Source organism: Neofelis nebulosa, chromosome 8, assembly GCF_028018385.1.
Source record: "Neofelis nebulosa isolate mNeoNeb1 chromosome 8, mNeoNeb1.pri, whole genome shotgun sequence".
NCBI lineage: Eukaryota > Metazoa > Chordata > Mammalia > Carnivora > Felidae > Neofelis > Neofelis nebulosa.
Window position 1 is genome coordinate 71,365,356 of NC_080789.1, and position 19,250 is coordinate 71,384,605.

Consider the following 19,250-nt stretch of genomic DNA (forward strand, 5'->3'; position numbering starts at 1 on the left):
GAGCACAAATGAATGAGAGAGAGAGACCACAACATAAATTGAAGTGTCTTTTATAATGTAATCTTAGAAGTGACATCGTCACTTTTGCTCTGTTTTACTCACTGGGCACGCAGATCCACCCTGGTAAGTACAGAAGAGGACTGCACGAGGCATGAGTACCAGGGAATGGAGATCAGCGGGGGCCAACCTCGAGGCTGGCCCCATGCTAGAAAGCCATATTTTCTTTCCTTGGAAACATTTTCTCCCCAACCTTTATATTCTTTGCATCTCAATTTAAATTCTCATCCCATTCCCAAGAAAAATTGAATTATTCTTATCTTGTGACTTCAAAGCCTCTTGGATTTCCCATCTTAGGTGTTATTATATTTTACTGTTAATGTTTATTTAATCTTTTCCAGTAAACAAACACTATGTCTCTCTTGCTCAACATTCCATCCCTGGTACTCTGCATAGTGCCTAGCACATCACAGATGCTTAGTAATATTTATTTGAATGAATTAGCTTCTTAACATATATTTGTTTGAATGGATGAATGAATACTGTAAAATAAGACTGGGATTTTAGGTTGAATGATCTATTTTAAGATCCTTTCCTACTCTAAAACATATACTTATGAATCACCATGCTGGAGACAGTATAATAATAATAATAATAATAATAATAATATACAGGACCTCATAGATAGCATTAAAAAAAAGGAACATCTTTTAATCTATTTAGTTTTCAAAAGAAAATACTAATATTGGCAATAAAAAAAAGATTTTGGCAAATTTTTAAAAAAATTTTTTTTTTAACGTTTATTTATTTTTGAGACAGAGAGAGACAGAGCATGAACGGGGGAGGGTCAGAGAGAGGGAGACACAGAATCTGAAACAGGCTCCAGGCTCTGAGCTGTCAGCACAGAGCCCAACGCGGGGCTTGAACTCACGGACTGCGAGATCATGACCTGAGCCGAAGTCGGCGGGTTAACCAACTGAGCCACCTAGGCGCCCCTTGGCAATTATTTTAAAGACCAAAGCATTCCAGAACTTGAGAACTGGAATGAAATTAGTGGTTCACCATTTTCCTATGCTTATTACCTCCCCTGTTTTTGTTGTCTATGTTGGTCAGGTCTGAGTTTTATGTCATTAGTTCATACATGCAGTCGTAACTCAGTGATAGAGATAAGGAATGACAGAAGTAGAATATGGAAGTGATGGCAGGCACTTTTTCCAGTTGAGAATATTTTGTTTTAATTTTTTTTAACTTTTATTTATTTTTGAGAGACAGAGCATGAATGGGAGAGGAGTAGAGAGGGAGACACAGAATCTAAAGCAGGCTCCAGGCTCTGAGATGTCAGCATAGAGCCTGACATGGGGCTCAAACCCACGAACTGCGTGATCATGACCTGTGCTGAAGTCAGATGTTGAACCAACTGAGCCACCCGGCTGCCCCAGTTCAGAATATTTTAAACCTGTGTGTAAAGTTGCTTGGTACAGATTTATTTACCAATTTAACACTGTTTAATTTTTGAAAACTTGAAGATAAAATTGCAGCACCAAATATCATTGGTTAAGTGCCTGTTTTTTTTTTTTTTATGATGCTAGAGAATTTGCATCTTTTTTAAAAACGTGATTTGCGACCACCTGGGTGGCTCAGTCAATTAAGCATCTGACTCTTGATTTTGGCTCAGGTCATGATCTCGCAATTTGTGAGTTTGAGCCCAGCATCCGATTCTGTGCTGACAGCATGGAGCCTGTTTGTGATTCTCTCTCTCCCTCTCTCTGCCCCTCCCTGCTCATGCTTTCTCTCTCAAAAATAAAGAAACATGATTCTCTTTCCCTCTCTCTGCCCCTCCCTGCTCATGCTTTCTCTCTCAAATAAACATTTTTTAAAAAAGTAATTTGTCATTTTCATTTACTATGTTTGCTTGCTTGATTTTTAAAGGTGGAGGCTGTAAAATTATTTCTTACACCAGAAGATTTGGATGATCCTGTAAACAGAGCAAAGAAATATTTTCTTCAAACTGGTATTTAAAAGTTTCTTCACCCCATACATAGTCATGCAAATCTATAATATAAATGTATGTCATTAGGCGGGCATTCATTGCAACATAAATGTGATAGGAAATAGATTATAGTATGTTATATATTTAATAATTTTATTACATGCCCAAGACACTTTAGTTTGGGCCAAATATCCAGAACTCTTGTCTGTTTTAACTCTTGCCTGGGGGTAGGAGTAAGGGGAGAAATAGCTTCTTAGTTTTTCTTGGTCTGTACCCTCAGAGGAGATAAGAATTCCAAATTCTGAACTGGTACTGATGGAAGTATATGCTACAACTCGGGGAGACTGAAAAACCAACTACATAAAAGTATTATTTGTTGTATCCAATACTTTGTGCATTGATTTTGGCTTAGTTGCCATTCAGCCCTGTCAATTTTGACACGTTAGCCCAATGTGATGGTTTATAATGCAGAATGTTTAATGAGAAGCACTAAAGAAAAGTGGTTATGAGTATGGGTTCTAGAGTCAATCTACATGGAGTTTCACTCTCGAAATGACGTATGTGTTTGTATTATTTAGAGTCCAGAGAACATAATGTCCTTACGGCAATGATTCATACAGTTCAGTGTGCATGAGCAACATGTGGCACATTTACTAAAATGAGGATTCCTACCTGAATAAGCCTCTTTGCAGTAGAGTCCATCAATTTAATTTTAAAAAAGCACCCCATTAGCAAGGCCTGTTAGCACACATGAAGGATCCAACCTTTCTTATTCCAAATATTCTATATAAGTGTTCATAATAGCTCTTTAAAAATCTATAGGCTCACAGGTTTATTTCATGCCTTTTTTAAAAGAGGTCCTCTGAATAATTTCCAGTTAGTTTATCTCCATTCTGAAGTAGGTATTACTAATGTGCTTTTTGCTATTATTTTTAAAGCAGGGAAAATGAATGGAGAATGGACCATATGACTAATGATCTTTATTAAACAAACAAACTCTTCAGGTATAGCTAGGTTTATAGTTGGTAATAAGCATCATCTTCATATTCAAGTTTATAAGATGACACAGTTCATTGCCTCTCATTTAGAGGGCATAATAAAGGTACTTATAACTGGCCTTTATTTTTTTTTTTTTAAATTTTTTTTTTTCAACGTTTTTTATTTATTTTTGGGACAGAGAGAGACAGAGCATGAACGGGGGAGGGGCAGAGAGAGAGGGAGACACAGAATCGGAAACAGGCTCCAGGCTCCGAGCCATCAGCCCAGAGCCTGACGCGGGGCTCGAACTCACGGACCGCGAGATCGTGACCTGGCTGAAGTCGGACGCTTAACCGACTGCGCCACCCAGGCGCCCCATCTGGCCTTTAAAGGAAAGTGGTTGACTCACTGATTTTCTCTTTATTTCAGAGGATGCTAAAGGCACACTTTCATTGATGCCTGAATTCAAAGTTCGAGAGAGAGCATTGTTGGAGTCACTGCATCGCTTTGGCATGACGGAGGAGGGTTGTATCCAGGCGTGGTTCTCTTTTCCCCATTCTATGCGCATATTCTACATTCATGCATATAGCAGTAAAATTTGGAATGAGGCAGTATCCTACAGACTTGGAACCTATGGGTCAAGAGTAGTAGAGGGTGATTTGGTCTGTTTGGGTGGAGATGTTGACGATGAACATTTCCCAAATAATAAAGTAAGTATCCTTTCATCAAAGTTTTCAAAGAGTTGTTACTACACTTGGAATATTAGAGAAGCTCGTTTTTAGAAATCATTTAGCACTAAACACATATTTTTTTTTTTTCACTTGTATTTATTTGCTTATCTTCTGCTTCTATGCTGTTAACTGAGGCTTAACACCTATCTGTAAACAGAAAGATAAAAATAGTCACTGGTATTAAGTAAAATGTACAAACGTAGTAAACCTTCCTTTAAAGAACACGTTAAAAAAATTACAGAAGTAATGCACAAAATAGTGCCATTAAAAGTGAAAAATTGAAACTTTACATACAAAGCTGTCATCTTGCCACCACTCTTATTGTGTGTCCAGGAAATCAACCTCTGTTTTTTTCATATATGTTCTTCTAGACGTTTTTCTATGCTTTCACATAAATATCTATAGAAAAGTGTATTTTTATTCTGTTAGCTAACATGAATAAAAGCAAAGGCAGGGCTTAGGAGCTCGGAACTTAAAATATGAAAAGGAAAAAATACAGTTTTTATAATGATGGTATATAGGGTGTGTAATGTTTGGATGTATTTTATATAAATGTGATTTTATATAATTTACATTTTACAACTTGCTTTTTTTATAAATTATAAAAATTTTATAAAATTTTTATAATGGAAAGTTTCTCTTTCCATTTCTTCTCTGTCCAACTAGTATTTTTGTCTTGGGCTTGAACAGTCAAAATAATGAAATTGAATTATATAAATCAAGCAAAGAAATTTATTTTATATATAATGCAAAGAATAAATTAAAATGCAAAAATAACATTATCTCAAGTTAGTCTCAGAAATACGTTATAAAAGTTAGTGAAGGTATTTTGAGTAGTAATTTCATATACAACATCATAAAATCATTGAATTCTAGATGAGAAAAGGGTTTTAGAGACTCTCTTTCTTAACTCCCATTTTGTAGAAATGAAAATCGAGACCCAGATTGGAGAGGAGACAGATTAAGTGACATAGGTAGCAGAATTAAAAAGACCCTAGCCTGAATTGGTCCCTAGTGGAGAAATCATGGAATATAGAAAAGGTGTCTGCATCTAGAGAGAACATGGGCCAGTTTTTCAAAAAGGAAGAAAATAGAAAGATAGACTCTGAACTCTATGTAAAGGAAACTTTATCTAAATTAATGGCACAGTCTGGATGTATGAATTAAGGTTTTTGTTTGTTTTGTTTTTGTTTTTGTTTTAAGTAATGGAGATCCACCTCAAACTAACTTAAGGCAAAGCAGACAGGAATTCATTGGCCCTCATAACCAAGGCGCTGATTCAGGCGCAGCTCTATCCAGATGAAGCGGTCTCTTAAATAATCTTGTCTTCTTTTCTTCATCTTTCAGCTCTGCTTTCCTATGTTAGAGCCATTCTGAGTCTGGCTCATTCTTTTAGTGGCAAGATGGTCATGAGCATCTCTAAGCTTATCTCTTGTATGTAAGTGATGAATCATGGGAATCTACTCCCAAAGCCAAGAGTACACTGTATACTCTGTATGTTAGCTAACTTGACAATAAATTATATTAAAAAAACAAACAAACAAAAACCCAGATTAATGTGACTGCAAAAACAAACAAAAACAAACAAACAAAAAACCACCTTGTAGAGAAGAGGACTTTTTTCCCCCATGGAATAAAAGCCATGGGATTAAGTCTCTCTGGCTAGGAGTGACCAGGCTTGGGTCCCATATCCAGGCCCAAACCAATTATTGTGGCCTGGAGTATGTCATTGGCTAAGCCTATGTTCCAAAGGATCCTTCCTGGAACCACCCCATAAAAATCACACTTGCGACCTGGTAATGAGGGTGCTACTACTGGAAAAGAGAGAGTAAAGGCTGAATAAGCCAGAGCAACAGATGTCTGCTTCACTGTTTCATTGAATGGGTGGGTGGCTTATAAATATTTAGTCAAGAAAGGGATTACTGGGAGCATAAATCACTAAGAATGGTCATTTAACTGAGACCACATCTGAAACTGTGTAAAAAGAAATACAGCATTATAGGCTTTACTTTACCTCATGTGAGTGGAAGAAGAGCTATCAGTGATCTCCTTTTTATAAATACTGAAAAATCATGTTTTTTTCTCATATTCCAGGAAACATGTTCTTTTAAATATTACCTGTGCTATGCATTATTTAGTAAGTTAGCCGTTACTAATTCAGATTTTCAGATATTAAAGGTTACTTTAACAAGATATGGTAATAATCTCTGAAATACATGTCTTATAAGACTTTGTTCAACGTAACATTTTGCAAGGAGAGTTGCAGGATCAGAAGTGTATCTGCTTTTTTTTGGAGCTGTAAGAGAAAGGAGAACATTTTCTTCCTCATGTCTTGCTAAGTTTCCTTCTATTAGCAAAAAACTAAAAGTCTTTATATATTGTAAGACCAATCATTTATACTCTATTAGTACGTACTAAGAAAAGAAAAAGCGAGACTTACAGATCCAAAATGGTAACATATGAAAAGAAAAAGACAATCAAGTTTCTAATAAATGGTATATGGGGCATATCATGTTGTGCATCTACAGTTAAAAATTGTAGGAAACTATAGGACACTATTGTGATTCCCTTCTTGATAGGATTACTAGACAGGTACAGATATACCTTTATTTCAAGTCACAAGGTAGATTTTCTTACAATTTTTTGTGAACAAGATAGAGAAATGTGTTAGGTGAATTAATTAAAAAATTAGGCGAATTCATAGTTGGGGAGTAACCATATACCAAAAGTATGTTTGTTAATCAAAAAATTGATTGATATCAATCTGGAGGGAGTTCTCCAAACACAAAACATGGTCTTCTGTACTTGACCACATTTTCTGGTGTTTTCATAGGCTTATGAGTTTGTGAAAGACAAAAAGCTGGAAATGATGATGCAGGAGAGACCCTCATCCCATGGATTTGGTCAGATCACATCTAGAGTTTTATATCCATTTTTGAGTGCAGCAATTAAAAAACTTGCCAATAAGCAAACATACAAACCCAAAATGAAAAACAGAAAAGGGAAGCATCTAATCTATTGATTAGAGTAGGCAGACTTGAAGGGAAAGCCAGCAGAGTTAGAGGGGATCTGGACACTACATTATGTGATGAATGCTTTGGAAGGTGGGGGTCCTGTTCATCCTTGTTTAGTGATGACAGCTGCCTTTATACCTGAGTTTCATATGTTAGAGAAATCAGAATGACCTATTCTGTAGTGTCCTATAGCAGCATTTCTCAGACTTACCACATACCTCTCTTTTTTCCCCTGCCTCCTATTACTGTTCTGTGAAACACGTTTTGAGAAACACCACTTCTCGGAGAGTATTATGATATATGTTGGGGACAGAGGTGGCGGGGGGTGTGGTGGTTTCAGAGAGTGGAGTTTTGATTCAGCGTAACAACTTTGTAAGTCAGGAAAAGTTGGTGATAAGGTGAAATTATCACCTCAGAGTGTTAAGCTACCTCCATTCTCTACATGTTCCAATTTGACTTGGTTAAAGCAGGAAGCGTTCTAATTTTTATGCAGTCTAGAAACAAATTGTGAACATACTCTTGTTTGGGTACATGTATATTCAGCATGGGAGTCGAATTATACATAACAGGGAAAATTGAGGGAATGAATCATCCATATTTTTGTCATGTTTTTAAAAAATAGGTTCATCTAGTAACTGAAGAAGAGGAATCAGCTAACACATATGCAATACATCAGGTAAATTTGCTTAAGAATTGGCATCACTTTGGTCTAAATGTAGATATTGAGATATTGTGTCCAAAAGAAAATGTTGATTAGTTTTCTTCTTTACCTTCCTTTTTTTTTAACCACTTTTTAATTCAGGTGCAATTATATACAATAAAATTCACTCTTCTCAGTTTCCAATTCTAAGAGTTTCGATAAACACATACAGGCTTAATGACCACCACAGAAATCAAGATAAAGTAACATTTTCATCTCTCCCTAAAATTTCCCTGTGCCCCTTTTTAGTCAACCCGTACCCCTAGTCCCTGGCAGGAGCTTGTCCATTTTCTGTCCCTATAGTTTTGCCTTTGAAAGAATGTCAAATGGAATCTTATAGTATATGGCCTTTTGTGTCTAGCTTCTTTCAATTAGCATAATTAATTTGAAATCCATTCATGTGTGCATTTGAATTTTTTACCTTGTTCCTTTTTCTGACTAACCGTTTGGTACCAGTAGTTCAAGAAAAATGTCTAGAAATCACCTGCAAAGGAGGAGAGCCTTACAAAAGGCATAAGCAGCTGTATATGCTGCTAGTGGTTCGCTTTCATGTTTTTAAATAAGTAAGAAGAATATAACATCATCAGCCAAAATACCAGTTATATTATTGAACAGTAGGGATTCATCTTTGTGTTATAGAAGCAATACGCTTTTAGGATTGAATGACTACGTTGAGGTTAAGTCTTTGTCGGCTAATTAAATGTACCAGAACTTCTTGTTTCCTCTCTTCTGCATTAACAATAGTTTGTCTAGTAGTATCTGACTTGAGTTGGTTACCTTGGTTATTGTGAACCCTTCTTGATTTTAGTTAGCTCTCTGCCTGGCAGCATTTAAAATAATCAAAGTAGTGTGGTGGTCAGTAGCATGTTTTAGGCTGATTGTGATGTTTATATCCTGAGACATAATGATCATATCTCAAGGATTATTTCATATACCAAATCTCAGTGTTACAATGATCATGTATTTTTCTGAAGGCTGTTTCATCTGTATTTTTTCCCTTCTACACAGGTGGTTCTTCCAGTGCTTGGATACAATATTCAATACCCGAAGAACAAAGTAGGGCAGTGGTACCAGGAAATACTTAGCAGAGATGGACTACAGACATGTAGGTTTAAAGTACCTACTCTGAAACTGAATGTTCCAGGATGCTATAGACAGCTATTGAAATGTCCCCACGATGTCTCATACCAACTAAAGGAAGAACAGGATACTGATGTCAAAATGGAAGGTTCCCACATTGATGAAGCAACTTTATCTCTTTTGATCTCTTTTGATCTTGATGCTTCGTGTTATGCTACGGTCTGTCTGAGGGAGATAATGAAGCATGACTTTTAGAACCATTAGCCTCGATCTAATCATATCTGTCATTCTTTAGAAGAGAGGGAGCTAAAATTTCTGGAGCATCTACCATTTACCAGGAGCTTTATAATTGTTATCTCCTGTAATTACAAAACATCCTGAGGAACTAGGAATTTGCTGCTGATGTTCCAGAGGACATAGAGCTAGTAAGTGGCAGCGTTTGAATTTAAGACTGCAAAGCTTATGTTCTTTCTATGATCTAATGTTTCAGTGACCTTTATTCTGTGCTATAAAGTTTACAATCTTTCTGGACTATTCAGAGCATATAATACTGCAAGGTAACGTGTAAAAAAAAACATGTTTGGAGTAATGTTGATATCCTCTACTTGCTTAGAATGTAGATGAAACTAGATTTTAATGAAAGCGTATGGTTAGAGAGAAAGATAAATGAAGCATTTTGTTAATTATTATTGTCATTCTCCATTTTTGAAATCATTTATCAGAATAATACATTAGGGAAATATAATTTCTATTATGGTAGCTACCCGGGGTAATTTACCTCTTTATGAGATAAATAATCTTCGGTGAAGATTGAAATAAAGTTTTTCATACAATTTCCTTATCTCGATATACACTGACCCTCTTGACTTTCTGTGATTCTTTTCTCTGTCATCAAAAACAAATTTTAGAGTCAGACAGATCTGGGCTCAGACTCCAGCTCTGACACTTACAAGTCACTTTGAGTATGTTGTTGACTCTTTTTGAGACTTACTAAAGAATCAGGACAGCACAACCTCATAAGCAACAAGTAATAGAATTGTCTCCACCTTTTATGTTGCTAGAGGAAGAAAACATTTTGCCTATTTGAAAATTGAAATATTTAACTATCCCACGTCGTAAACCATCCTTAACCACTTATATATATCAGTTAAATTTGGGGTGGTGGTGGTATATATTGGTTTCGAAGGTCTAGCATCCTTTCATTGCTGGTAGTATAATATGGTGACATTTAAAAATCAGTATAGAGCATTGTATGTCAGTATTTGGCACTTTTATATACTTAAGTCAGTGAAACTATTTTGGGTATAGTAGCATAAGGAAATAAAATTCAAAAGAAGGAAAAAAGTTACATGCAACACAAAACTTGCTCATTATAACATTTTTATACAGAGTGAAAGAAATTATAGTTTGAAAGTCCAGCATTAGATAACGAAATAAAATGAGATGTATCGACTTGATGGCAAAACATGTAGTTATTAAAAACTATTTTAAATGATGATAAAGGTTTTACGTATGTGAAAAAAATGTTGCCCCTCAAAACCAGAAGATAGACATTACAAATGCAGTATAAACACTGAATGCAGCTCTTTCAAAGAGAGGCACTTTAGCATAGCGACTAAAAGCACAGTTACTGGGGACAAACTCCCCCAGTTTGAACCTTGGCTCTGCCAGGTAGCATGTGGCCTTGGACAAGTTGTTTAAGCTTTGTGTGCTTTGGTTTCAACATCTATAAAACGAGAATGGTAGTGTACCTCCCTCATAGGATTATTGTGAATTCATTTATGTTCATATATGTAAAGTGAGTCCATACCAAGTTCATATATGTAAAGCACCTTGGAAAAATACCTGGTACTTAGTTATTGTTAAGTAAGTATCCACAGATTCAAGTTTGGAAAGGAAGAGAAAAACATGAAAATAAGTGTCTTTTTTGTCATTACATATATTATCTTTTTAAACAGGGTGTGTTTTCAGTATTTTTTTTTTTAAGTTTATTTATTTTGAGAGAGTGGGTGAGGGGCAGAGAGAGAGAATCCCAAGCAGACTCCGTGCTGTCAGCGCAAAACCGGATGTGGGGTTTGAACTCATGAACCATGAGGTCACAACCTGAGCTGAAGTTGGATGCCTAACCGACAGAGCCACCCAGGTGCTGTTGTCATTATATATTTTAATAATAAACAGATCTCAGAACACAAAAATTGGAGGTTGTAGTACCATTGTTTTTTTAATTAGTTAATTTTTAAAAATTTTATTTTAGAAAGAGTGGGAACAAGGGAGAGGGGCAGAGGGAGAGAGAGAGAGAGCATTCTAAGTGGGCTCCACACAAACAGAGCTTGATCCCACGACATTGGGATCATGACCTGAGCTGAAATCAAGAGCCAACCGACTCAACCGACTGAGCCACCCAGGCACTCCTATCATTGGTTTTTTAAAAATTACCTTTATCATTATAATATTTATTGAAAATAAAATGCTGTATTAAGTAGTAAAAAATTTAGAAAAAATGTTTCATCTCATGATAAATTATATCCCACAAATGTAATCAGAAAATGAATTATGCAAATTGTGATACTCTAGGTGTCTTATATGTTGAATTGCAATTAGAAAATATGAAAGCATTAAGATGTGCCATCATTGATATTATTTTCTTTGCCTGTAGATGGCACTATAATTTTAGATATCTTCCTTATTTATTTTATTTATTTATTTAATACTTTGGCCATATGTAAAGAAAGAATCACTGAACTTATTTCAAGTCACGATAAAATGTATTCAGATACTGTTCATGTAGAAAATTATTTTATATGCCTGTAATATTTGACATGTGAATTTTTTTTTCCATTTAAGGCCTTGAATGTACTTTGGACCATATGCTGACCAGTCACCTAGGTTTTTGCAGTTCTCCTGAGCATTTCAGGCCTTCAGAAGAATAATCTTTGAATTAGTTTTAATTTTCTAGGTTGCTCTTGAAACTGAGCAATTATTGCATCAGGATTACTGAGGTGAAACAAATTGAGGTTTTTGTGGCTTACCCTGAACTGTAAGTCGTATGCAGCTTTTGATTCAAGTAACCTTTATTGAGGGTTTGTTGTGCCAGCACATTCGCTTTTCTCATTTTAATCTATAGACCAAACCTACAGGTAGGTGGTATTTTCCCTGATTTTAAAGATGGGAATAGGGGCGCCTTGGGTGGTTCAGTCGGTTAAGCATCCAACTTTGGCTCAGGTCATGATCTCATGGTTCATGAGTTCGAGCCCCACATCAGGCTCTGCACTGACAGTGTCGAGCCTGCTTGGGATTCTCACTCTCCTTCTCTCTCTGCCCCTCCCCTGCTCTCTGTCTCAAAAAATGGAATAAACTAAAACAAACAATTAAAAAAGAGGATGGGAATATATCTGAGTGGAATATATCTGACCTAGTTAAGGTCAAACAAGGTAGTGTGTGGTTAAACTTGATTATGCTTCATGGATCAGTACTGTTTTTATCTACCTAATATCTGCCTTCTGAAAACACGTTCTTTTGTTAATGACTTTCATTTCCACCGATTCAGTATTACTTGCTCCTGATTAATGAGCATGTCTGGAGCATGTCTTGAGAGAAACAAGATTTCTTTTGAGATTCTGAGACTAAAATAAAAGTAAAGCAGATCCTTCAGGAAATTCCCAAATCATTTTGGGTTCTTTTCCAGAATACTTTGGGACTCGTATCACAATGATAGACAAAATTATCATAGGTCTTTTAGGAGACTATTTTAGATGGTACCTGGCACAATAGTAGTATTGTTGAAAGCATGGTGAGAGAGTTGCTGCTTTTTTTAGAAAATCTTCTGAAACACTAACGACAGTGTCTAGCATCTAGTAAATTCTCAGTGCCAGCTAGTGTTACGATAGTTAATGTTACATTACCGTGCTGATGAAAGTTTTATGGTAGATTGGTTAATGACTTCCCCCTTGAGATCTGATCTGACTCTGTCTTTGCATAAAGTAAGTATAATTCAGCACACTTTTAGATTTACTTATTTTTTTGTAAGCGAAAAACACTCTCTAAATCTGGGAATTCAGCAATTCATTCAAATTAAGATATTTAAGAATTATCTAGGTCATTGTTTTCAATATTTCCCACCTGGGAACTACCTTAGGAGACCAAAAGGAAAGTGAAGCCCCAGGTTAACAGTACAGAGTTTTAACATAACATAGGGATAGGAGAAGAGGCTGCAGGAAGATGCTGGAGTAAGGAAAATAGGACTTTTCATTTTTTTCTCTATTTACCTCTGAAGTGTTTGGGTTTTTATTTTTTTATTTTTTTTATTTTTTATTTTTATTTTTTTTTTTTAACGTTTATTTATTTTTGAGACAGAGAGAGACAGAGCATGAACAGGGGAGGGGCAGAGAGAGAGGGAGACACAGAATCGGAAACAGGCTCCAGGCTCTGAGCCATCTGCCCAGAGCCCGACGCGGGGCTCGAACTCACAGACCGCGAGATCGTGACCTGAGCCGAAGTCGGACGCTTAACCGACTGAGCCACCCAGGCGCCCCAGTGTTTGGGTTTTTAAATAAGAATGTATTTATGTATTAATTTTACAGTTAAAAACCTTGATGAATACGTACAGTTTAGAGAAGGTAAGGTAAGAGAATTGATGGATTATAGTTGCATTATTTTCAGAATGGTTCTTCTGGTGGCTTATGCTAAAATACTGCCAGAGAGAAATATGCATTATATGTTTTAATGGCACTAATGACAGTTAATATAAATAGTTTAAAGTTTAGTGCCTGTGATATGGATTTTGCTTTCAGATTCAGAAAGGTTCTTAGAGATAGCTTGATGTCTTATGGTATTTAGTCTATTTTTCCTAAGCCCTTCTGCTTTACCTATTTTTGATAGGCTACCAAGCAATGCCAAATGCCTGACATAATAACCAACAGATATTTGAGTGTCCCTAAGTTAAAGGCACTCTGTAAAATACTATGGGGAAAGATAAAATAAGTCAGATAATATCTGTGCCTTTGAGGGATTAACAGTGTTATATCCTTTAAGATATTTGATTTGAGGGGCGCCTGGGTGGCGCAGTCGGTTAAGCGTCCGACTTCAGCCAGGTCACGATCTCACGGTCCGTCAGTTCGAGCCCCGCGTCAGGCTCTGGGCTGATGGCTCGGAGCCTGGAGCCTGTTTCCGATTCTTCTCCCTCTCTCTCTGCCCCTCCCCCGTTCATGCTCTGTCTCTCTCTGTCCCAAAAATAAATAAAAATCGTTGAAAAAAAAAAAAAAAGATATTTGATTTGAAATGTCATCTGCAAAAAGAATATGTGGACTAAATGGCAAGGAAAAAAACAAGCAGTGTCTTTCCATTTCACGTATGGCTCACTATACGGCCAATAATATGTTACTTGACCTCTCAGCACCTCATTCTGAATCCTTACATGATACTTATATTAGCATTTCTAAGCATTTTGAGATCTCTTCTTAAAATATGCTTTGAACTATTCAGTCTAAATGCTGCTTTCTGGAAAGCTACTACTTTAAAGAATGGGAAATGGTGTTAATGGAGTTAATCTTGTGTAATTTCAGTGTGGGTTGTCAGGAATATCTTTAAGTAAAGAAAATGACTCTAATCTTCTTAAGCAATTCATTTTCTCAGGAGCTGTGAGGCGGGAGCTAATTTACTCGGCCTGTGTACATAGACCCTGTCTGATTAAAGAAAATTTTACTCATGGAAAGAAGTCAGGACATCCATGAAATTATTTAAATTTAGATATACTGGAAAATATTATAAAATAGAAGATATATTAAAATGTCTTTTTCATTATCAGTTTCCTTAAAACCCAACTCAGTCACCAATATAGAAATGAAATCCCTGTTACAAGGAAGAAATTTAATTACGGAGTCAAAACAAGAGCTATTTAGTTGTTTTTAAAGAGAAGAGATCAAAGAACTGGTCACTCCTTTACTGAGCACGTTCAAGCAGCAGGATGGGAGTGGGGAGTGGAGAGGGTTAGGAATTCAATTCTTTATGCTTTTATTCCAAGTCACCCTTTTCTGATGAGTCTTAGTGACATTCTCTTAGACTAGTTAGGTCAAGATTCTGAACTTTTCATTACAATAGTGTTTTAATCTTAGCTGATTATTGTTTCCACCCCCACCCCTAGTCATAAAGGACTAGTGTTCTTTTTAAAAAAAAAAGAAGATGAAGGCTATTTCTATAAAAAACAAACAACCTTTATACGTTTTTTAGGGTTTAGTAGATGGATTTCTTTTGCACCTGATTTTCAAAAGAAAATTCATTTACGTTGCATTTTTTCAATAAATATCTTAAGGTAAATCTAATAAATTTTTTATGATATGTGAATAATAACAATGCACTTTACCTATTTAGAAGTGATTTTAGAAAAATTGAGAAGCAGTTATTCTGAATTCAAAGAGCATTCTTCCAAGGCATTGAAAGAGAAATTTTAATATCATAGTGAAGCATTTGATGATTGTGTTTTTCTTATACATCTTGTCTCTAGTTTTGATTATTGTGATATTTTTCTAGCTGGCTGCCTCTCTTCTTCATTCTAACCAGTCCATCCTGTACCCTTGTAAATGTAGAAATCTGATCCTGTCATTGTGTTGTGGCCATTTAGCATTTCAGTGGCTTCCCAGTATCTATGTTATAAAAGTCCAAATCCCTAAACATAGCATATATATACCTGCACAGTATGGCTTTAAATTGTCTTTCAAGTCTCGTCTTCCACCTGTTCCATAAAACATCTTTTTTGTTTGTTTTTGAGTTTATTTATTTATTTTTGAGAGAGAGAGAGAGAGAGAGAGAGAGAGAGGCAGCACAAGCAGGGAGGGGCAGAGAGAGAGAGGGAGACACAGAATCCGAAGCAGGCTCCATGTTGTCATTGCAGAGCCAGATGCTGGGCTCAAACCCACAAAGTGTCAGATCATGACCTGAGCCAAAATCAAGAGTCGGATGCTTAACCAACTGAGCCACCCAGACGCTCCAACATACTTTTTGTTTTCGCTGTTTGCTCTTTACCAAATAGTAATATTTTCTATGTTATGCATCTCAGCCTCCCATTTCTGTTGACAGTGTCTCTTCTTGCTTAGTTTAAATATCTTGTCTATTAAATCTGTGTTGTCATAACACTTGTATATGTCTGTACTATCTCATTACTCATACTAATTTGATTAAATATCTGACTCCTCTATCTATTAATTATTCAAAGGCATTCATCTCTGTACCTCAGGGACCCATCGGTGTTATAACGTAATAGGTTAAAAATCCTGAATGAATATCACAAATATACTTTAGTAAATTTATTTGGCAAATATATATATTGTGATATATATATAATTTCAGGAAAGTTCTAAAATAGTTTTTTTACCCTCACAGAAAATTTAGTAGAATTAGGTCTCATTAGATTGCTTTTCCACTTTTATAGAATTGCCAAAATCATTTTAATAATTTCATCTTTGTCATTACTACGTAGAAAATGTCTACCTTTTATTTAAATATTAAATGCATTGTAGAATTTCATTTACTGCTCAGAAAAAGCTCTCAAGGGTATAACTATTCTTCATTTCACAAATGAAGTGTCTAGAGCTTGAAGAGGTTGGGTAGTTTACTCTAAGTGGCAAAGAGAGTTTAACTTAGCTCTTTAGTTTCAAGGCCCATGGTGACGCAACATGTCTCCGTTCTCCACTGTGCTTAACTAGTGGATAGTTAATTCGTGCCTATCTCTTATTGACTTGTATATTTCTAAAACTTTATGATATTGAGGCAAATTGGGAGAAGACTCACTTTAAGTGACATAATGATAATAACTGTTAATCACTGAGCACTATGTGCTGAGCATTTTACAACTTACTAGAACATACCTGTAGAATAAGTACTGTTGTTATCTTTGTTTTGTGGATGAGGACTTGGAGATTGAGTGCAATTAAGAAACTTGAGAAAGATAAAACATGGAGCCAGAGCTGAAAACTGGAACCTTTTTCTAATAGAATCCAGAGACCCTTAAACCATCAACTTGGTTTGAAATTAAATGACAGTGACTCCAGTCAGGTCATAGAAGCCAACACAGGTGTTCTTTTGAAGTCACCTTACCCTAGGTTTTGAGTAAATGTTCAAATACATGAACATCACAGAAAAAAGCAAGTCATCATAACTGAGAGCCTGCAGAAACAAAAGATAATATAAATAGACCTGCAAGACTTCATAATTCTAGATACAGATGTCATGTTTACTCTTTTTAAAAGAGTAAGAGACAAGCTTAAAAATGTACAGAAAACAAGAAGCTAAAACAGTTTAGCATAGGGGCGCCTGTTTCAGTCTGTAGAGCATGTGGCTCTTGATCTCAGGGTTGTGAGTTCGAGCCCCACATTGGGTGTGGAAATTAATTAAAAAGAAATACTTTAAATAAAAACAAACAAAACAAGCATATTTGAAAAAGGACCAATAGACTTTCTAGAAGTGAAAACTTTAATAATCAAAACTTAAAACTCATTATATGAGTTTAATAACATCACACAAAATTGAAAAGCAAACTAGTAAACTAAAAAATAGTTCAGAAGAAATCCAGAATGGAGCAAATGTGAGATTAAAAAAATACAGAGGTGAGACATGGAGGACAGAGGAGATTTCAGATCATTTAATTGGAATCTGATGGAAAGGAGAAGGAATAAGGTAGAGGCAACATTTTAATAGATAACAGCTGGGAATTTTCTGAAACTAGTAAGACACTAAAATAAGGATTTAAGAAGTCCTGTGAATCCCAAGCAGTGTAAGTAAAAAGAAGCCCACATTGAGATACATCATAGTGAATATGCAGAACATCAATAATAAAAAGAAGAATCTTACAAGCGTCCAGGGAAAGATTATTCTCAAGAAATAACTGGAGTGATAGCTAAGTCTCCAGAGAATTGATGGAATATATTAAAATAACTGAGAAAGTTTGCAAGTAAGTACTGACTCACTCAAGGAAATTCTAAAACAAAGAAACCCACAAAGAAACAATAACAAAAAAATGCTTCAGGCAGAGGGTAAATGATCCCAAATAAAAAAACCTAAAGTGGGGAAAATGAATGATGAACAGGAAAAGTGGCAAATATGTAAATATATATGTAAATCTATAAACATTGACTTTGTAAATTGATAATGTCTGTAATATCTGCTGGGTTACAAAAGAATGATAAATTAAAACATAGAGCCTGGGAGGGAACTTAAAGGAGTTAATGATCTAAGGTTGTGTTATCTGTGAAAAAAGGGTAAATATATTGATTAACTTCGGTCTTCTGTAAGTTAGAATTGTGTGGTATAATATCTATAATAATCACTAAAATAATAAAACCAAGTGTAACATCCAAACTAAGTAAGCAAGATGATTGCTCTAGAGTGTGCCCCACAAATTAGAGCTTTGTGGTTAGTTTGATATACTTGATAAGAGAAATTTGATGAAAATACAAGAATCATTTACATTATCATGAAAAATTTTCAACATTGATTTTTTTAAAGAATAGGAAGAGTTGTTAGCTTCTTCAAACATAATTTCAAGTGCTGTAAACTTTGTATGATTGTAAAAAAGAGATTCAAAATTTACTATTTTCTAGACATTGTCACAAACACTTTACTTATTAATTTTTAATCATAAACTTTGAAGTGTGTGTAGCCATTTCACACACAGAATCCACTACTGAAAAGCTCTGGTCAAAGAAGCAACTCAAATCTCTTATTAACGTTTTGAAAATACTTTGTTTTGAAACTTTATGTTAACTCAATATTTAGTATCTTCTCCTACTGTAGCTGTAGTTATTTCATTTTCAGATCATATTTATATAAAAAAGGTAATAACATGTTTTTCACTAATTCCTACTCCTAAATTCTCCTCAGTCTACTGAGGAGATGGTACAGATGTCATTTTCTACATATGAGGGAAAAAGTTTGGAGAAAACTACAGTATGTAGAGCCAGATGGAGTTCGGGAAGAGGGAGAAGGGAAAATTCCTCATTATCTTTAAGTATCCTGCATTTTAAGGCTATATTAAAAAAAGAAAAAATATTAGAAAATATTTATGTGTATAAATATGAATACCCTTATTTTTTTCCTTTTCCTTTTCCTTCACTTTTCTCTCTTTTTGGATCATGCCCCTGTGCTCTCACTCTGCATTTGACAACTGACTTGATCAGTTCCACAGCCACAAAAAGTCATAAGTCGTTGGTTTCATAAGATACTTCTGTGACCTTTGTACTGATGGTTGCTTAGTGTTCCCAGAAGGAAACTCACTAGGAGCCAGCCTTCAACTTCAATGCCTACTCTAATTTCACAGTGAAATATATCTTTGTACTTCTAACCCTGTCCCAGGTCATCCAACTCTACTAGGTATTCTTCTTCATGTCTTAATGCTCTAAGAAAAGCTGGAGGCTCTCCTACGTTTTTCTCTGCCTATTTCTGAAGTGTTAGAATGCTTATTTTATCATGCATTCACTTTCTAGGTGAGAAATCAAATAAAATATTTTGATAATCAGGTGAATTGCTCTAGTAATTGCAGCTGAATAAAATCTCCCTTAGTAGGAGTTGTTGACAAATACTCTACATGTATTTAATAAGACGAATTCGAGAACTTAATATTTTAAGTCCTTGGTTATTGATTTTACAATTGTGTTTAATGTCATCCAAGAGAGTAGACAAAACAATAAGTCTTATGAGATATGAGTTAAACTTAGGTCTCTGGTCACTTATAATATGAATGTGGTTGTACAAGTGAGCTTTTCCTCCTGAAG

At 35.4% G+C, this 19,250-nt stretch overlaps 1 protein-coding gene and 1 long non-coding RNA gene across 5 annotated transcripts in view; one reads left to right on the top strand and one right to left on the bottom strand.

Moving 5' to 3' along the window:
* The window catches only part of PUS7L (pseudouridine synthase 7 like), a 32,665-nt gene extending 23,326 nt beyond the window's left edge, over positions 1-9,339 (top strand). For all 4 annotated transcript variants that reach the window (XM_058743056.1, XM_058743060.1, XM_058743058.1 and 1 more), the window contains 4 exons: positions 1,927-2,008; positions 3,395-3,675; positions 7,333-7,386; positions 8,419-9,339. In XM_058743056.1, the coding sequence (XP_058599039.1) occupies positions 1,927-2,008; positions 3,395-3,675; positions 7,333-7,386; positions 8,419-8,745 (744 nt within the window). In that variant the 3' untranslated portion in view covers positions 8,746-9,339. The remainder of the gene's footprint in view (positions 1-1,926; positions 2,009-3,394; positions 3,676-7,332; positions 7,387-8,418) is intronic.
* The window catches only part of LOC131519738 (uncharacterized), a 38,602-nt gene that overhangs the window by 251 nt on the left and 19,101 nt on the right, over positions 1-19,250 (bottom strand). The window lies entirely within an intron of this gene.